Source organism: Phocoena sinus, chromosome 2, assembly GCF_008692025.1.
Source record: "Phocoena sinus isolate mPhoSin1 chromosome 2, mPhoSin1.pri, whole genome shotgun sequence".
NCBI lineage: Eukaryota > Metazoa > Chordata > Mammalia > Artiodactyla > Phocoenidae > Phocoena > Phocoena sinus.
In genome coordinates, this window is record NC_045764.1 from 14,384,729 (window position 1) to 14,406,322 (window position 21,594).

Below are 21,594 nucleotides of genomic sequence, written 5' to 3' on the forward strand. Positions count from 1 at the left end.
TTCTTACGTTGAGTCAAACTGCCAAGAAATTCTTGCAACAGACTGAGTGCTATGATAAATATCTGCTTTTTAGAGCTTTGGACAGTGTCATTGCTTGAAAAGCAAGCTTGAACTCCTCAAGAGATCATTGGAGAGATAAATGCTTAAAAGCTTTTCAAAGCAATACTCTTGGCTCTATCAGAATTTAATTTCCCACTGATTATGGTTATATCGATTTTGGAACACATGGCCATGTATATACTCAGCGTAGCTACATCACTGATGATTTCCCATGCCTTGGGACTACATCACTGTTTTATGTGCATATGGAATCCACTGATATTTTCTTATATGTAAGTACCTTGAATTAAATACTCTGTTTTTAGACTAGACTATGAAAATGTTCTTGTAGTTGTTTAAAGGCTAAGTCTTTTTAGTAGTTAAAAACATTTTGATGTGTATGGAAATGGGCTTTATAAACATCCTGTACTTTATCAACCACTCAGTCATACCTGGTTAGGTTCTGACCTGTAGTCAAAATACAAAGGGTGTTTTTAAAAGTAGATTCCAGCTGTATGACATCACAGTGTTGAAGGCACAGAGTGGTTATAAATGGTGAGGCAATACATAAAATATATAGAAGATCTTGGTTCTAGTCCTGTTGCTGTTAGTTTTAAGCAAGTGCTGTACCCTTTTGATCTTCAGTTTGGGGGTCCAGATAGTATTTACTTTCTAGAGAGTTGATGAGGATGCCAGGAGATAAGATATGTAAAGGACTTACCCCAGTGTCTACTATTCAACATAGTTGACTTCTATTACTCTTTGACCAAAAAAAAAAAAAAAAAGTGATTCGATCAAAGAATTTGTTGATGATAATGTTTTCATCTTTGAATGCTTTGTACCATGGTGATTAGTACTTAAGATAAATTTGGTAATCAGGTAATCATACAATCTAAGAACTGGAAAGGCTGGCCTAATTTTTTACATTCGAGAAAATAAAGGACCAAAGACCTCAGGTGACCCACCAGCCACCACACAGCAGGTCAGTAGCAGAGTGGGGTTTTGAACCCAGATCTTGGGACTCCTTCTCCTGAGGCACTTTCTCCTCTCTGCACACCAGAGTGGTGCTTCCAGAGCTCACCCTTTCCAAATGATGGTTCTGTGACTACAGTTCATTCAGTGAGGAGCTAGTGGGCTTCGTATCTCTTCCGTCCGTAGTCATTCTTGCCTGGTCAGTCGTAGTGTTTTTGCCAGGCTAAAAAGCAAAGTTCTGCTATCAATTCGGTGTGGAATATGATCTCATGCATGTGTTCTGTTTTTTTAGTATAACATAAAGAACTTGAGCAGAAGCTCCATTATAACATATTTCATGAGTCAGTTATGATCTTCGTCAAATCATGGCCCAAATACAATTACTAGTCCTGTTTCTGAGATACAAACATTATAAAAGCCTGTAATATACTTTAAAAGATACATTCTTGATGATATTTTGAAAACTATTTAGTCCTTATAAACATTCGAACCTTTGAATATTTAAACAAAGATAGTGCTGTGTTTGGCAAAGTAAAAAAAAAAAAGAATAAAATACTGAACTTAAGATATAATAAAAAGACAAATAAAGAACTAGTTAAAGCACAGTCTTCTTTACAAGAAAGTCTTCTGCAACTCAATCCCAGAAGATTAGATTTTATAATAAAGGTAATTTACCCCTTATAGAAATGTTTGTATTTTGAGTTGGCCACAGGTGGTCTCTAAAAGGAATCTTGTAAGGTTTATTTAGAAAATCTAAAGCTATTATGATAAGTTTTTAAAAACCCATACAGATGAATATTTTAAAATAGGATTATACAATTTAGCTATTTAATCTGATTAAATGAAAATCTGAGATTTCCTTACTCATGGCTGTTTTGTACGAGAGAGTAATGTAAATACCACAAAGAACTGTCAAAGGAAATAACATATCTAATGATTTTAAATCCTAAAATAAGAAACCAAGTACAGCCTTGATCAAATGCACACATAATGATATTTCTGTAAGAAAAAAATATTTCATAGGACTATGATGATAGTGGTGTAGTATCAAAGCTTAATTAAAAACCTTGAAAAAATCAGCAAACTTTATATCTAAGTAAAATTTTGACATAAAAAAGACCCTCAGAGTGGGGAAAAAAAGACCCTCAGAGTGGGAAACTTCACTTTTTTGGACAGTTTATAATAGAAAACCTTAATAGTAGCTACTTGATGCTTTAAAAATGTAGATTTACAAGAAATGGCTAGAGAACATTCATTTAAAAAATTATCCATTTTGTTAAATGAAATTCTCATTTTCATCTCAGGAACGCATATGAGGCCAGTATTTCTTTTATACAATTATAATTGCTCTTAAATTTGGCGGTGAATTTTTCCTAGTATTCTAGTCTAAATCTAGAGAATTCTTCAGTTTCTTTTGGTAAGTTATCTTCATCAGTTTTGTGTCAATCAGAGAAACCTTACCATAAAAGTCATTGCTATCACACTATTTTCAATGAATGCTTAACTATATTCTGAACTGTTATGTATTGAATCCCATTAAAAGAAAACACACCAGGGCTTCCCTGGTGGCGCAGTGGTTGAGAGTCCGCTTGCCGATGCGGGGACACGGGTTCGTGCCCCGGTCCGGGAAGATCCCACGTGCCGCGGAGCGGCTGGGCCCGTGAGCCGTGGCCGCTGAGCCTGAGGGTCCGGAGCCTGTGCTCCGCAACGGGAGAGGCCACAACAGTGAGAGGCCGGCGTACCACAAAAAACACAACAACAACAACAAAAGAAAACACACCAGATCTTTTTGGGTGTCAAGGCAGCTATGTAGAAAGAGCAGGCTCTATTTGGTTACAATGAAATCTGCCTCTTAAATTACTTTCCATTCCACTTCCTTCATTTGCGTGTGCAATGTCTTATATGCATCTGAATTATCATTAAGAGGACCACAAACACAGACTTTATGACCTCAGTATATGATGATCAGAAGAGAAAAAGCACTGCTTAAATAAATTTGAAATCTTATTATTTAGAATGATTTCAACATGCAGGTAAGGAACAGAATAGCACTATGGCATAATGGTATATCTTGACATGAGTATTTAAAATTTTGGAAGATTAGTTTCTTAGGTTGCCTGGTGACACTTGGTCCATTTACTAGGAGATATAGGCTTTTGTTGTTACTCACAGTGCTTCATGCAAGGTGCCGGCTCCTAACAGCTCATCCCACCCAATTGTGCTTCACCCTCCCTCTCTCCCTCCCACCGTTCCTTCCTTTCTTCCTTTCTTTCCCTGGGAAAGATGGTTGTTAAATATTTGCTGGCTCACTACTGCTTATAAATGTACCATCAATGAATGAACAGCAGGAAAGCTTCTCAGATTAGGTTGTGTCAGGTCAAGGATGCTCATCGTGCTTTTACTGTCACCTGCTTTTGCCTTTGATTCTAACTCTGGGGGAGTCTTGCTTTTGCCCATCCCAGGAACCAAATTGTGTCTATACCTCGAGTACTCTTCCTTTCAAGAACCATCAGTAATGACAATTCCTTTGAAGTTGGAAATCAAAAAAGTTAATAGAAAATAATAATATTGCTACCAGAAGTCAGTCAGTGAGTCAGCGTTCTGTTATTGCTCTATGGTCTAGTGGGTTTTACACGCACTGAAGTAATACGGACCTGGGTTTGAATCTCCTACTGTGAGAACTTGGGCGAGTTCACTCTGCGTCTCATCTGTGAAATGGGTGTTGGGAGGATTAAGTAGGGTTTTATATGTAAAGCCCAAGGCAAGTGCTTGGCATGTGGCAATTACCCTTTCATGCCCTCTCAGAGTACCTGGTAGGGGCCAGAAGAGGGGGCTTCTAAGAGTTCTTGACTGACGCCCTCCCTTTTTTTTTTTTTTTTTTTTGCGGTACGCAGGCCTCTCGCTGTTGTGGCCTCTCCCGTTGCGGAGCACAGGCTCCGGACGCGCAGGCTCAGCGGCCATGGCTCACGGGCCCAGCCGCTCCGCGGCATGTGGGATCTTCCCGGACCGGGACACGAACCCGTGTCCCCTGCATCGGCAGGCAGACTCTGAGCCACTGCGCCACCAGGGAAGCCCTGCCCTCCATTTTTATATGGAGTTATCTTTCTCCAAAATTTTCAGCAGAGTTTGTATGAGGGATAACACAAATGAAATTGAAGGCTTTGGATATCATTTTATGTAACAGTATTTTTTATTCAAACACTTCATGGCAATTGGATATTATTAAAGATCCCAGCAGTTTAAAAATAGCCATTTTGCTGGCTCCATCAAGGAAAGAAGCTGGGTCCTGTGGAACAGAAATAAGACATGCTGCATTTCCCTTAATCCCTCAAGATCTTTTCTGTTGAGTATTTGAAGATTGCAAGTTTTCAATAGAAAAGTCTCGTTTCAGTAAAACACTTAGGTTCTTTAAGTGGTCCATCAGTTTCTTTATTAAAATCTCGTACTTCATTGTGACATTGCTTCTCAACATGGTTTAAAAAGGACTTCACCTGGCCATATTGATGAAGAAATTGCTGGTGTGTCTTAAATTGCACAATGTGAGTCAAAAATGTGAGTTTCAAAAAAAAATGGGAGTATTGATGGAGGATATTTCACTATTTGGGCTTTTGTTATTTAGAGAGAAAAAGAGTGAATATTTATTATTCACTCATATAATTATCTATTTGTTAGATAGATAATTAATGAGTGAATATTTATCCTGAAAACTGCTGGGACTTTAAATATGTCATTCTCATTAATGAAACAAGATAGCATTTTGAAAATAACACCTTTGGTGAAGTTAATTAAAACATAATTTAAAGAGTTAATTCATTATTTATAATAACAATTTAAACCCTTTAATAAAATACATTCCCATACAAAGGACTCTGATTTTGAGAGTTTTGGAAACTAAAATAGATTACAGTTTTTATTGCTTGATTATTAGGATTCTGAAATTCTCATCTCAAGAAATTTAAGTTTAAATGTATTTTTTCATATTTAAATTATATGAAAATATTTATTATATTTTAATATATATATTAAATTATATTAATTATATATATAAATATAAATATATATAAAATATATATATAATTATATATATTAATATATATATTAAATATATAATTTAATATATATATATTAAAATATATAAATTATATTTTTTCAAAAATGAAAAAATAGCTAATGATTCCCAGTCTCACAGCATTACCATAGAGCTGCACTGTCCACTATGGAGCCGCAATCCAATACGGCTCATCTGAATTGAGATGTGCTGTAAGTGTAAAATTAAAACACACGGGATTTCAAAGGCCTAGTATAAAAAGAAGATAAAATATCACATATGTTGAAAGATAATATTCTGGATATATTGAGTTAGATAAAACATATCATTAAAATCAATTTAATGTTTCTTTTTTTAATGTGGCAACTAAAATATTTAAAATTACATATGTGGCTCACATTACAATTCTATCGGACAGAGCTGCTCCTGAGAATGATTTTGGAAATAGTTAAAACAACATAGATAGACTTTGCCTGGGAGATGTCACTTTATGAGCAAATCAAAAATAGGCCAAGCATATTGGGGTTATGAAGAAAAACTTTGCACATACAACTTAAGAAAAAAAAAGATGGATGGAGAAAACCACCTGTAGATATAACTAGTGTACAAAAGAACAGAAAATTGATATCTACAAAATTATTTGAACATTGATAAAAACTTTTAAAAACATGCTGCTACATTTTTGAAAATTGCAGCTTTGGCTTTTTATTTATTTTCAATTTTTAAAATGGAAGTATAGCTGATTTACAGTGTTGTTAGAAAATGCAGGTTTTATAAGTCCAACAAATTTATCATAGTATAAAAAATATGTATTTTTAACTGACTATACTAGTGAACATTGACTATCACATGTATATTTAGTATCTGAAATATACCGGAGATGCAAAGCCTAGTACAATACATGATATAAAGTAGATGCTCAATAAATATTTAATGAATGAATATGTGATTGAAATAGGAGAGGGTAGAGATTTTTGTTGGTGTTATTCATTGATTATCTGAAGAGATTAAAATTAAAATAGTGCCTAGCCCATAGAATGCACACAAGAAATCTTTGTGAAATGAATGAATGAAGTTAGACACACACACACACATTAAATCATAAAGAAGATAAAGTCCTCAGAGAGAAATTACCACCAATATATGTTAAACTAGTTCTCACTATTCAAAGGGTACCAATTATTTTAAAACATCACTAAATTTTTAGCTGTTTTAACGATACATTTACTTTAATAATGGTCTTATTTTGATAGTATCTTATATTTTGAGTTACACATGAAGAAACTCCATGGAAACAATTGGAACAAAACTCAGGAATTAGTGCTTCAAAAGTTCCAAACTTGCGAAGGTCAGTTGTGTTGTTTTCCTTGGCTTAACTGATATTGAAATCATGACTTCAAGATAGAAATACTTAGCGAATTTAGTAATTGGATGCTTAAGGTTCAAGTAGAAATATCGATAATGCTTATTTAGTAAAAAGTAGAAAAAAATAGGTGCGTTGTTTTTGTTTTTGTTTTGCGGTACGCGGGCCTCTAACTGTTGTGGCCTCTCCCGTTGCAGAGCACAGGCTCCGGACGCGCAGGCTCAGCGGCCATGGCTCACGGGCCCAGCCGCTCCACGGCATGTGGAATCTTCCCGGACCGGGGCACGAACCCGTAGTCCCCTGCATCGGCAGGCGGACTCTCAACCACTGCGCCACCAGGGAAGCCCAATAGGTGGCGTTTTAATAAGTAAACTGTAATTGTAACATCGTAGAAGTGTGAAGTTTATATCATAAACACATTTAATATAATTTCCATTTATTTGGGCGGATATATAATACAAATATATTTCCCTTGAATATTTTTCTTCATGAGACTGATAAAATTGGGAATAATTTCTTCACTGTGAGTTTTCATAAAGTCCAGGTAAGAGGGGTATTTCAATTGGCTAATGATAAAATGAAGGGGTAAAAATTAAATTCAAGGCAAATGAAGGGAACAGAGTAGGTGTAAAGGAGATGTTTTTGCAGTTAATTGACCAGGAACTGTGTTATTCGTAAAGGTTCATGGCTCAAACCCGCTTAGGCTTATTGTGTTAGGAAAAGTGATTTCCATACATTTACTTCAGGGAGCTCTCCCTGCCGCCCTCATCTCTCCCCACTGTATGCTCCAGTGACACTGAACTCTTGGTTCCTCCAAATCTTGTCTCTGGGTCTTTGCAAATGTTCTTTGGATGTCTTCCCTACACCCCGTTTCTTTGCCTAATTCCAGCTTAAATATTCTCTCTAGAGGGAGATCTGCCCATTCCTTGGTTTCTGCTAAATCTTCTTGTTATGAGCTCATGTAACTCCCTACTTGCATTTTAGAGACATTGTTAAACTTTCTCCAAAAAGGGCTGAATTTGTTGAGTTTCACATATGTTTACATAAGTTATTGTTCTAATGGCTGTTTTCAATATGCTCTTCAACCCCAAAGCCTTTCCCTTTTTCCTTGACTATAAGAACTTCCTCATTATTTCCACATTTTAATATATGATTCTTCCCGTCTGGAAACATGAGAGAAACAGCTTTTCTCCATAAATGACTAGGAAATTATCTACTGCGTTTTCAAAAAATTCATAAATCATGTAAGCAGGACATGTTATGAATTAATTGGTAGAACATCTATCTCTGAAGGGTTAAAGAATTGCCAACACTGATCAAGCCTGCTCTCTCTGGCTGTTGATATGGTGTTGACAGCCAAGCAATGAGCTTCTTCAATAAATCCACTCTCATATTCAAGTTTTTCCAGATGTGAGAAGTAATTAAGTCTTTGCATTTATTGAAGCCTTGTACGCTTTTCAAGAGGGAACTGGCAGCTGTGATGAATTAACTCTGCCTGAGTGCATGTGTGTGTTGTGTGTGTGTTTTGCGTGTGAATGTACATATATACAAGCACACGTGGCATTTGCCAATAGTCAAATGAGATCAGACCTTTAAAAAACAAAACAAAACAAAACAAAAAGCTAATTTTCAGAAATACCAAAAATTTTTACAGCTATATCTCACAATTTAGAGACTAGGGCTTTATCCAGTAATACCTTCTCAATTTCTGCTTTTGCTGAATGTTAAAGAGAAGAAATGAAATCATTTGCATCTGTTAAAGGATTTTCTTAAGAAAAGGTGAAATCATGATACTAGTAAAGCATAAAAGGAGTACATTTCAAAGATTTTAACTCATTAATTAAAGAGGCCACCAATAAGATGTTACAGTTGGTTCAAAGGTGAATTTGAAGGACCAAACGTAAATGAGTAATAAGGAATTTGGAATTGAATTTACAGATAGATACAAAAGGGTCTATCAACAAGCCAATAATCAATTGCTTTTCCCCGGGACACAATTAATTTGCATTTGTATGGCTAAAGCATCACTAGCATTGTTATCAGTTTTCAACAATTTAAGGTGTGGTAAAGTAGTTCAAAGACAGTGAAGGCCAAATTAGCCAGAATGTAACACTAGTTAAGACATGGTGTAATTTTTTGTGTGTGTCAGTTTCAAAGTCTTTCACAATTTTTCCTGACACATCTCACACAAAACTTCAGGAAAGAGATACTTTTTGGGATAGCCAAGCTGTTTTTTCACGCTTGACCCTTTGGTTCTGATTGCAAGCCATTCAGAGGCCATTCAAACCTTGGGCTTCTCTCAGTGGGAAGGATTGCGGAAGTGTTTATGGTTTTAGTTTTGTGGTTATTAAATTGGAACAAATATCTCAAGTAAGCAGCAAATTAAATCAAAGTCTTTCAGTTCACTTGGTGGTTATGTTAATGTAGACTCTGAATAAGAGGCCTTATTTTTTCCTGTCAGTATGCTTAGAAGAATAGGTATTTTACATTTTGGCATCCCAACCTGAAAATTGTTGAGCCACAAATTATTTTTGGTTTCTTGTTCTTCTCCAACACCAGACTAGATGTGTGGCTTTCATTTGTCAGTAGGATCTGTGTTTGTGAAAATAGGAGTATGAATATAGAAAAACACTGATAAATCTTATTTTAATGGCAAAATTGATTATGGTGACAGTTATTCAGGTTGTTTTGTATTCTTTTGATTTCTAATTAACAAACAGTAATGGAATAGCCATTAGGAAGGAGAAGATAGGCTAAATGAATGTTAATTGTAAAAATAGATTGGGCTAATAATAAGCAGAACTCTTCTCTTTTATAAAGAAGACAAAATGCCCTAGAGAGCTTACATGTCTTGTTTTAAAAAAATTTTCTCCCCCTCATCTATGAGTAAAGTTCTCTTTTGGATAGATGCCAAACGATGAAGAAATACATGAGGCAAAAGTAAAATAACCAGGGATTTAACTGAGAAGCAGGAACCTTTGGGGGATAGTCATAAAAGAAACCCAGGCAACTAAAAATGAGTACATGAAAAGACTGCCAAGGCAGGCAGGCAAGTCAGATGAACTAATTTCTCTCTCATCTACCATTTAGGGGGAATATATATATATATACATATATATATATTTATAAATTTATTTATTTATTTTTGGCTGTGTTGGGTCTTCCGTTTCTGTGCGAGGGCTTTCTCCAGTTGAGGCAAGCGGGGGCCACTCTTCATTGAGGTGCACGGGCCTCTCACTGTCACGGCCTCTCCCGTTGTGGGGCACAAGCTCCAGATGCGCAGGCTCAGTAGTTGTGGCTCACGGGCTTAGTTGCTCCGCGGCATGTGGGATCTTCCCAGACCAGGGCTCGAACTCGTGTCCCCTGCATTGGCAGGCAGATTCTTAACCACTGTGCCACCAGGGAAGCCCTAGGGGGAATATTTTTTAATAGGAAATGTTGAATTAATTTTCAAAGTGGAAATATTCAGTTTATCTCTGTAAATGTTCCTTCACACAGAGCTGTATCTCAATCTATTTCAGCTGTTTAATATGGATTTTCATTTGCAAGTCACTTCATCACCATGTTGGGGAAGAACACATTTTCTATCACTGTAGAGAAAAGAAAGGAGAAAGAAGTGAAATAAGTATGAAACATTTCTCAAAATCCAAGAGATTCTTGTATGTGACCTTAAGAACATGAAGACAGTCGAGCACTGCATGGCTTGTGATGGTGGTATAGACTTGTTTCTTTGGCCAGGGGCTGTGTCCCCAGAGACCTGAATTACCCCTAGGACCTGGCAGTTGTTACAGAAATATATTTGGTTACACATAAACATCAAACTATAAAAAGATGGAAGACTTCTCTATTACAAATACACAAGTTAGCTCTTATCTTTGGGCTTTTATGCTGCATGAGGCCCTCCTGGGCTATATATATATATTTTTTTTTTTTTTTTTTTTTTTTTTTTTTTTTGCGGTACTCGGGCCTCTCACTGTTGTGGCCTCTCCCGTTGCAGAGCACAGGCTCCGGAGGCGCAGGCTCAGTGGCCATGGCTCACGGGCCCAGCCGCTCCACGGCATGTGGAATCTTCCTGGACCTGGGGCACGAACCCGTAGTTCCCTGCATCGGCAGGCGGACTCTCAACCACTGCGCCACCAGGGAAGCCCTGATGTGGACCCTTTTTAAAGCCTTTATTGAATTTGTTACAATATTGCTTCGTTTTATGTTTTGGTTTTTTGGCCCCGAGGCATGTGGGATCTTAGCTCCCCCACCAGGGATCAAACCCCCACCCCCTGCATTGGAAGGCGAAGTCTTAATCACTGGGCAGGAAGGGAAGTCCCCCTACTGGCCTTTAAAAACATATTGATGGGGGCTTCCCTGGTGGCGCAGTGGTTGGGAGTCCGCCTGCCGATGCAGGGGACATGGGTTCGTGTCCCGGTCCGGGAAGATCCCACATGCCGCGGCAGCGGCTGGGCCCGTGAGCCATGGCCGCTGAGCCTGCGCGTCCGGAGCCTGTGCTCCACAACGGGAGAGGCCACAGCAGTGAGAGGCCCGCATATCGCAAAAAAAAAAAAAAAAAAAAAAAAAAAAAAAAAAAAACATATTGATGGTATAGAATTTACCCTTTCAAATGAGAAGGTCCTTTCATACCAAGTACTTTCCCTGGAACTGTGTACCTTCATTTGATAGTTGAAAACTCTTTTGTTTGTAAGGGGCTTTCCTATTTTTTAGGTGCTTTCCTTGTATTAACTTATGGCAATTCAGTTTTTCTGCTTAACGATGGAGAATTAGAGGCATAGAGGGATTAAATAATTTCCCCTAAAGAATGTGGGTGAGCCAGACCTGGAAGTAGGGGGTCTAGCTGTAGATAATGTGATTCCCACCTTGGTCTCATTCTCAACCAGGGCATGGGTAGAGTGCGAAAGTAAAAAATAGACAACATAAATGAAATGCTCAGTAAGTGAAAGGGATTAGCAACTACACAGATATTCCCTTTTGGGGCGCCCCAAGATGCAAATATGTATTAAAGTACAACATTTAACATGGTTAAAAAAAAAAAGAGGATAATGGGGGAATTTTGAAACATAATAGCTATCCATGAACACTTTCTTCATATTCCCCAAGTTACATTTTGGAGCTATTGACAAGAGGGCGTTGCTGTAATTAAGTTCAGGGCTTAAAGTATTTTAGAGAAAACTTTTCGTGAATTTTATATTATACCTACAAGTGAAAAGAAAAAAGATGTATTCAATCAAAAGTAATAATGTATCTAGCTTGCCAAACACTCCATTAAGGAGTTCCTCCAGCAAATCTTGAGTGATGGTTTTTTAAAACAATTCCTATCTCATTTTAGCACAAAGTATATTTTACTCACCATTGCATCTCTAACACCCAGCACAGTGCCTGGCATAACTACCCACGTTTCTTTGAATGAATGAACGTAGAGCTCTAGTTAAATTCTGGTCCTAGTGCTCCCCTGAGTAACTTTGTGAATAAGACAAATAATTTCTCTTGACCTCAATTTTGTCCTCTGTGAAAGAGAGGGCTTTAGTAGGATTGATTTCTTAAGGACCCCTGTAGCTTTAAAATTCTGATTCTAAAATCTCAAATGGAAAATGCGTGTTCACATTGTATATGGTGTTTGTTTTTGCTTTCAAAACTTGTGTGCATAATCTCAACAGATCACTTTCTTCCAGCACAGTGGAGAGACAATAAGAATTTATTGTATGATGGGAAATGAGAAAAATAGCAGCCACTGAAGTCTGATGCAGGTAATTCACCGTGGGGAATAGATGTCACCATGGGCATCGCAGGTATTGTCACCTCAGACACTAGCCAGGCAGTGCATCTTAGGCAGCTCTGCCAAGATTTTCTCCCTACGCTTTTAGAAGTTTGCAAGAAAAGCTTATAGAAAGTGCTCTTTTCCCCATTTCCCAATAAAGATAATGTAATAGAGCTTCTATGGAATATTAGAAGAGTCTTTTGGCAGAGGACTTTAGGGAAGCAAGCAGAGTCTACACATCCTGCTCCTTTATGGAACGAGTATCATGTACAGAGAACTTCCTTGTAGAATTCTCTACATAGGCATGACAGGACTATGATTTTAAAGTTAAGGTTTCCAATTTCAGCACCCTCGGGGCATTTCTTCTTGGCATTTTGCGGGTAAGCAGGATATGTGATGCCATTAAGTGAACCTGTATTAAAAGCCCTTTCGGGCTTCCCTGGTGGCGCAGTGGTTGAGAGTCCGCCTGCCGCTGCAGAGAACGCGGGTTCGTGCCCCGGTCCGGGAGGATCCCACGTGCCGCGGAGGAGCGGCTGGGCCCGTGAGCCATGGCCGTTGAGCCTGCGCGTCCGGAGCCTGTGCTCCGCAACGGGGAGAGGCCGCAACAGTGAGAGGCACGCGTACCGCAAAAAAAAAAAAGTCATTTCATGAAACAATCAACTACTCTTATAGAATACAACGTTGTTTCAGAATAAAACAATGTTTGCCCAAGTAATATTTCACAGAAGAATGTTAGTTTTCTAGAGTATCAGATGTCAATAAAAAAATAGGTAAGTAGGTGGGTAGATAGGTTAGATTAGATGAGATGAATAGGTTTCATATTTGGGAAATGCTGGGTTAAGCAAACTTAATAGTTTTCTTGGTTGTGGGTCTTCTTAGAGCTTCTAATGTGTCATTGTGCCATGTGGATCTCTAAGTGGCAGGGGGAGAGATTAGTATATGGGTTTCCCCAAACATGTTTGTTGAAGAAACCCCCTTTTCCCCTCCGAGTATTCTGTGGAACTTTAGCTTCATAGAACACAATTTGAGAAATAATCTATACATGATGACTGTATAGAATTTTTTTCTTTTTGGAATTTTTAGGCAAGGCCAAGGTAATTTTAAAAATTTAAAACTAAATATGATATTAAGAGAAAACAGTATTACTTGTCTACCTAGAATGATGTTTTTTTTAAAAAAACTTGCTTTTTAATTAAGTTTTGGCTGTGTTGGGTCTTCGTTTCTGTGCAAGGGCTTTCTCTAGTTGCGGCAAGCGGGGGCCACCCTTCATTGCGGTGCGTGGGCCTCTCACTATAGAATGATGTATTTTTTGATTAAAGTTATATTTTATATCATTAGTTTCATTGTCTACCTAGAATGATGTATTTTTTGATTAAAGTTATATGTTATATCATTAGTTTCATTATTCACCTTAGGGTATTTTTTTATTATGTCCCACATTGATATGCTATGGCTTTATAAATATTAATTTATCCTAGGATTTAAATAACCAAATTTGATAAATTGAGCTGTATAGTCTTAGAATTACCTCAAATGACATTAAAGGTTTAGTTTTGAGAAATATATTTTAAATTATATAACATATACCACATTATAAATATTGTTATAGTTTATTTTTCCAAACATTTCCAAGCATGTATTACACATTGTGAAATATACGAGTAACTAGTGGATTTGTAAAAATTGACACAGTGGGCAGAATTGAAAAAGGGTAATTATTATTTTTTGAAACAATGTTTCTAGAATTCTTAAATGATATATCAGCTTATGTTAACTGCAGCTTCTCATGTTTAATGATGTTTACAATTAAAATAATACAATAGCAATATAAGATTAACAGTCATAATTAACTCGGATTAGATTCTTTGAAGTGGTTCAAAGGGTTTTTCGTAATAAATTACTAGCCTTTAATCAGTTAATAAAAAGTATTTTTTTTTAGACTGGAGAAGTACATGTATGTCTCATAAAAAATTTAATTTAGGTTAATGGAATGAGTTTGAATGATCCAGATTCACCATACCAAATCCGGGATATGTCTGACATTCCAGTGAAAGCTTTATTTAGATGGAGTTGAGGAATCTTTGAGATAATAGGCTTTGCACTCTGCTATCTTGAGTGTTACAGCTGAGTGGTTCACCCAGAATCTTTAAGTCTTTTTCAAACGATTTTATGAATGAATTGAATTCATGAAATATTAATAAGTTGTCTCTTTTGGATTTCTTAACCAGTTTAGAGAATGTTGACTTTAAACGTTCTCAAAATTGAATTTTGCCTGTTAAAATATTATTTCCGCTTATGAGGCTAGCTCTGGCCGACCTCAGTGATGCTGTTCCATCCACTCACACCCCGCTGTGATAAGGAGGATGAAGTGTGAGCTAAATAGGGAGGAGGCCTGGGCACGGTCATTTTTTTGCCAGAACACAGAGACGCCAAGACCTCAAGGTGCTGCAGTATAGAAAAAGGTGCTGCACTTGTGAATTAAAAAAAAAATAATTATATACACACACACACACACACACATACATATAGAAAGAGTAGAAATGAGGGTCCCTGTATTTGAGGATGTAAAAGATGAAACTGAAGAAGAAAAAACAGGGGAAGAAGAAAATGAAGAAGACAAGGTGGGTGAGAAGGCATTGCTGAAGAACGGTATTTGTTCCTCGAGGTCGATGATTAGAAAAATGTTTCCTTTTCTTTTCTTTTTTTTTTCCCGGACAGGTGTTCTTTAAGCCTGTTATTGAAGACCTGAGCATGGAATTGGCCAGAAAATGCACTGAACTCATTAGTGATGTAAGTGGCTTAAGTAATTTTTGTCTGATTTTGCATTGCACGTGTGGCACTATTATGTCATAGAATCAGAGAGCTGAGGGGAAAACCTTGAAATCATTTATTTAAAACACTGTGATTTTCCAGATCATGGAAATAAGTCCAGATATTTTAGGTGATTTTCCCAAGGTCTCCCCGACAGAGAATTTCTGTGGGGACAGGTCTCCATGTTGTTAAGCCAGAATCTTGTCCCTTCTTGAATTTCAGTGTCACTCTGTCATGAAATCATAAAGCATCGAATTTCAGAACATACTCCATTGAGAACCCAAAGCTTTTTTACAATTTGTATAATGATGTAATTTGTTTTGAGAGGATCTCTATCTAAATGAATGATTTTTAGCATTTGGGGGAACTTTTTTGGAATCTGATGAATTCAGTAGTTTTCCAAACCAGAATCATGCATATACCTGCATATAACACTTATTAACAATTTAGGATTCACGGATTACTGAACTGTGTGTTGAGAGCCCTGAACTATATGATGATGATGGATATTAGTGAAAGGAGCATTTTTGTTGTGACGTTTTTCGTTAACTGGGATCGGTTTATGTTATATTTCAAAGGAATCCTAGAATTATGGAATTAATTCATAGGTATATATCTCTATGTTTATCTGTCTACCTGTCTATCTGTAGTAAATATGTAAACTAGAATTACAGAAGCACAGGGAAATGTGTTCTTCACTCGGGATGAGAGCTTAGATGATCGTCATTGGGACAGTTGTAGGAAAGTCGCTGGTACACAGGAAAGATGGCTCGTGAAGTGTGAACGGGTGCCTGTCTTATTTAGAGAGGGGAGCGGAGAACTGGTTGTTTCTGTTGTTGTTAAGCAAAGTGATCAGAATATTTTACAAACGTTTGTTTGTGGAGGAAGTCAATCCTGGGCCTTACGGTCATGTGCCGGTCTGTTCTCTGAAGTCAACCTGCCTGAGTCAGTTCCACAGTAACCCTGGGCAGGCTGGCTGGCCTCAGTTCCTCAAGGGCAGCGTTTCTAATAGTAAGATTAAGAAATCGTAACACATCTGAAGTGTTTAGTAAATTGTCTGGAACATTGTGAGTACTCAGGAGATGCTAGCTGTTATTAACCACTGCCTCTGTAAATTAATTTTGTGTCTGTCCAATCACATTTTATATATGATTCTGTATTCCCTTCTGGTTAGTCAGAAAGAGCCAGAGGATGGTGGGAATCAGACCCCTTCCTGTATACTTGACATGCAATGTAACCAAACTTTAAATTGAGTATTTCTTTGTGCCATTGCTTAGTAATAGTCACAAGCTAATGTATGTAGAAGTTCTTTGTAAACTCTAATAATAATGAAATGATAATGACAACAACGATAATAATATCAGCAACAGTTAAGATTTATTGAGTACTATGTGCCAGGCATTGCAACTTGTGAGATAGGTTCTCTTGTTTTCCCATTTTAGAGGTGAAGAAGAGAAGGCTCAGAGAGGTTAAGTAACCTCCTTGGGTCACACAGTTAAGCAGTAGGGAGTAGGACCTGAACACAAAGCCCTCTCTCTTAGCCAGTTTGCCATGCTATCTCTCACTGTAGCTTTCATGCAGTTTACCTTAGCTTTATCATTATGTATTACACAAATATTAGTGATAGTAATGCGACCATTTAAAACCTTAAGTTCCATAACTCTGGAGATAGTACCTCTTCTGGTGTTGTTATGTTTTGTTTGAAGTGTATTTGTGGCTGAGCTAAATTATATTATATAAACCATTAAACTAAAGTGGCAACTTTAGTTAGTAGGTGATTTTGTTGGAGTTGTTTTGGATAAGAGCATCTCTCCGTGACTTCAGTCTTGTGGGGAGGGGCGATGGCCTTTACCGTTTTGCCAAAGCGAAAGCTACGTTATTCCACTCTCATGCAGGTGACATCAAATGCGTGGGAGTAATTTCTGTTTAGTATAGGTTTATATTGCAAGGCAGAATGCCTGTACTACTTAAATATTTAGATCATATTGCTGTGGTCTCGTTTATATCTGTGCACATGTTTACATTTTATATCCAAAGAGAATTCCATACTTATTAAGATACTGGTTTAATTGTTGGAATTTTTATATCTCCCAATGAACAGTCTGAACAGTGACTTTGTTTCTAAAAAAATGAAGAGTTTGTCCAGTCATTTGAAAATTAGATTTTAATTTACCCTTTCTGGAAGGGCTTCAGGTATTGGACTAAATCAAATTTCTGGTTTTTTAGAAGTGTGGTTAAATAATATCATCAAGTAATAACTTGCTCATTCACTCTTGGTGTCATCAGTGTTTTTATACGGAGCCGATGAACTTAAATTTGAAGTTCTTTTCTCTGTTGTGTTGTCTGCATGTCTAGATGGTTGTCTAAAATGTATATTTGAAATTGCATCAATACGGAGCTGAAAACAAATATAAAAAAGGACGAATTGAGTTAGATTGGCGTTCCAGTCAAGACTTTATTACGTCTCTGATAGTGCCCATCTGTTCGTGCTCACATTTAATTTAGTCCACCAGTCTTTGCCCAGGTCTCAATCTTAAAGACAAAGCTTCGAGGACTTTAGTTTTGTTTTATAATCCTTTATATCCCAGGGGGGAATCCGTGTGTTTACCTGGGCCTGTTTGTTTGTTTGAAGGCAATCTGTTCCCAGCCTGTCACCGAGTGAATTTGGTGTTTTGTTGGCCTGCTTTGTAGAGTCCTAGATCTTGACGCTTTAAGAAGCAGACTCACATTTTCTTGATCAAATCACACGGCTAGTGAGCCACTGACCTGGAATTTGGAACAAGGTCTGTCTGATTCCCAAGCCTTGGCCACCACGATGTCCTTTCTCTGCTGCTGTGTGCCAGGCACTCCACATGCAATATTGTATTTCAGGCCACAGCAAGCTAGTGCCATAGGTCCTATGAGCCTCAGTTCAGAGGTGGTGAAACCCAACATTGAGTAGCTTGTCAGCGGCCACCTGCCTACTCGGGTGGGGACAAGATTCAGGTTTAGGTCTGGCCTGGCTGGTAGCCACCCGCTACTCTGCTCCATTTTTCAAATGAGGAGGGTAGTTTTATGGGTTTCTCTTCATGGAGCAGTCTCTCTGCATCCCCTTCATTATCATTCTAATCATCCCTCTTTGGACCTCTTTTAGCTTTCATGTGTCTTTATCGGGATATAATAACCAGAACTGTGCACAGAAGTCCAGATGTGGGTGGCTGTGATTATGAGTGGGGAAGGATGATGTTTCTGCCCCCTGTGTGATGATATTTAGTGTTTCTTGGACTTCGGGCTGCAGGAAGCTGTCAGATCAACCTCAGTAAGGGCATCACCCTCAGCCATTTTCAGTCCTAGTTTCTGACTTGTAGCTGATCACGTAGGGCCCATCCTCTTTTAATAATTTGAATGATTTGTCCCTTGCTAGTGATGTAATCTGTAGTTTTCTGCCCTCTCGCAGGGCCCTGTGAGAGCTTCCGCAGTTCATCTCTTTCAGTTTACCATTTCCCTCTCCATGAGAGCGTGGGGTCATCAGCAGACCTGCAGACTCCACTGTATCATGCCCCTGCCAGATAATTTGTTAAAATGTTAAATAAGAATGGCCTGGCGGTAAGTCCTGGGAGGGCTGCACTGTTTAGAATTCTCCATAGAAAGAAATATCTGTTTTTCAGATCAGGTGGCTTCATTTTGGGGATCAGTATGAGGAATTTTTCAAAACAGATTTTTTTGGCCTCACCTAGTTTCCGCTTTGCACATGCTCTGCCCATGTTGTGGGGTTCCCTCTGCATAACTCACTTCCCAGTCTTGAGAGACCCCTGGTTCTCCGAGGCAGCCTTTTTTATTTTTCTGTTAACCGTGTAATGCTTTTTATTTCCCCAGATATCCTTTCTCTGTTATTTTGTCCTGTTACTCAGCTATCTAATCAATTCTTTGAATACATCAAACCTACTGACTACATTAAACAGTCAGAATCACGGATCTGGGAGCCTTTTGTAGGGTGGTCATAAAAAACAGCGGGTTAAAAGGGACCCTTTATATGTTTCTTGTAAATTAGGATAAAGAGTCTCTGCAGAGAAAATCAGTCCACATCTGCATGAAGTCTCTGATTCAGAGTTTTGACTCAGACCTTTTTTAGGGTGTTCGTTTGCGTGGCAGCAGAAAGAACATTTTCCAGGCAAGTGAACATTGTTTGTTGTGGGTAAACCCTTCCAGTGCTGAAAACATGGAATTCCGTGGTTACCCCTCCAGAGAAAGCTCCGACGGTGTTAGGAAACCTGAGAGAGCAGCCTTGCCTCCGAGCGCCCCAGTTAACACACAGGGCAGGAGCCACAGTTCTGTCTTCTGGGGTTCACTGCATTTAGCCAACGTGGCTCCATTTGCGAAAAGCCTTCCTAGCTCCTTTTGGTTAAGAATGCTTCTAAAAGGAAACGTCCTCTAACATTTCTACATCTGTCATCTACTGTCAGCCATTAGCTGATCTCATAGTAAGTAAAAGAAACTAGGCTAGGAGGTGGAAGCTCACTCAACTAATTTAACTCTAACTGTAGTTGAGACATGGTGGGATTAATGGGTGAGGTTAAAGCAGAAAGTAAATATTTAGGGCATCTTATTGATCATTAAGTCATCAACTCTGGATCGTGTGTTGGTTGTGAGTGCAGATGGCTGCATGTAACAGGAAAATCCTAGCACAGAGGCTTAACTGATGTCTATTTTTTTCACATATGAATCCTGGAGGTAGGGGCTTCAGTCTTGGTGCAGTGGATGTTATCAGTCTCTCAGGTGCCTTTCCTTCTGCTCTGCCATCATTGGTATGATGGCTTATTGTCTTATGATGGCATCATTGTGGCTGTTTCCCTGTGGTTGGGGAAGACAAAAGGCAGAAGAGCCAGGGGTCAAAGGGCCATGTCAGCAAGTCTCTCCCTTCATACCAGCTACACCAGTAATGATGCTGGGAAGACTTCCAAGAATGTCTCATGGCCAGAGCTAGGCACTTGTCCTCCCCGGCCAATCACTGGCCAAGGGGAATGAGAAAACCATACCTAGTTCAGAGCAGTTTGTCCTCTGGGGCTGGGGTAGGGGCATGTCTACTTTCATAAATACATTTGAGTTCTACTGTTAGCAAAGAAAGGGATTGGATATGCAATCTATCCAATAGGTGGGACCATGGTTGTATTAGGAATTGACTGTCTACTCAGTGATTTTTATTTTCCCTAAGATTTAGTATCAGTCATCGATGCAGTACCCTTTCATCCATTTTTTCCTATTCTCCTGGTATAGGAAGGCTACTAATATGTAGTATTCTTTATATAAAAATTTAAGATCATTTGCTTGTTGTCACTCATATTGTAAAATTCATTAGAAATACGAGTGACAATAAGCATATAATACGTGTGTGTGTGTATCTTTTAAATAAAGACCAGAGAAAGGAATGGAGAGCACACTTAAGACTGAACTATTTGCCTGCATAGTAAAGGAAGTAAATACTTCACCCTTATCCCGAGCGCCTGTCCTGAACATTCTGCTCAGGTCAGAGCTTATCAGGGGGCCTGTAGCCATAGCACATACCTCTGCCCTGCGGGGAAGCATGTGCACCGGAGAGGGAAGAGATGGTGGCGAAAGATAAAAATAATGAGCCAGACTTAAGCCTAATGATAGCTTATGTTCTCTCACACTTAATTATATAACGGAGATACCTTTTCTTTTTCTCCTTATGATCAAAATAGCCTACTATTTATCATACTGCCATTAACAGTTTAATTACTAGTGACTGAGGAGGGTGATTTGCAGAGACCTAAAATTATGGCTTATCTCTGAGAAGAAAAAAAAAGCAATTTAGTGCTCAGATAAGATAAATATGTTCTAATGTTGATTTCATGAATAAAGCAAATGTTTAATGTGGTCAGCATCTAATATCTGAGTCATAGCCATGAGATACTGCATTTTAAAAGAATGTTACTTAGTATGTTCGTGTCTGGTTATACCTCAGGTCAAATAATGCCCCTCAAATCAGGTTTGAATATGGTAAAATCTCTATGTCATGTTAAAGTGTAACATCAGTATTAGTCATGATCTTTAAGAACCAGGTAGTGTATACAATTAAACTTCACTTTTAGGCTGTAATTAGGGAGACCATGTAATTTTTAAAAAAAATTTTTATATTTTATTTTTTAATTTTTATTTTACTTATTTATTTTTTTGGCTGCGCTGGGCCTTCACTGCAGCGCACGGACTCTTCGTTGTGGGGTCAGTAGTTGCAGCCTGTGGGCTTAGTTGTCCTGAGGCATGTGGGATCTTAGTTTCCCTACCAGTGATCGAACCCATGTCCCCTGCATTGGAAGGCAGGTTCTTAACCACTGGACCACCAGGGAAGTCCCGGGAGACCATGTAATTTATCATCTGAACTAAGACTTTTTTTTGGCCTAAGTATTTATAGTCTTGGGTAGACAAACATGACTTTATTACAGGGTGATACAAGTTTTAGCAACTTACCTTCATCTTCTCAACTAGTTGTAAGTTTTGCCTGCTCAGTTTTTAGATTGGATGGCTGTTAGTGTGACAGTGGGATTATCTTAGGTCCCTCTTTTTGGTTCATGTGTCCATGTGGGATCTTCCCCCAGATTA

The 21,594-nt window shown here is 38.2% G+C and overlaps 1 protein-coding gene across 2 annotated transcripts in view; it reads left to right on the forward strand.

Annotated features, from left to right (window-relative positions):
- Window positions 1-21,594, forward strand: part of NEBL (nebulette) — a 340,919-nt gene that overhangs the window by 217,685 nt on the left and 101,640 nt on the right. Inside the window, exons 1-2 of one of the 2 annotated variants that reach the window (XM_032623435.1) lie at window positions 14,713-14,807; window positions 14,905-14,976. The exons of the other annotated variant lie outside the window; for it this stretch is intronic. Coding sequence (XP_032479326.1) covers window positions 14,727-14,807; window positions 14,905-14,976 — 153 coding nt within the window. The 5' untranslated portion in view covers window positions 14,713-14,726. Of the gene's footprint in view, window positions 1-14,712; window positions 14,808-14,904; window positions 14,977-21,594 lie in introns of those variants that run through there. 2 annotated transcript variants of the gene reach the window in all.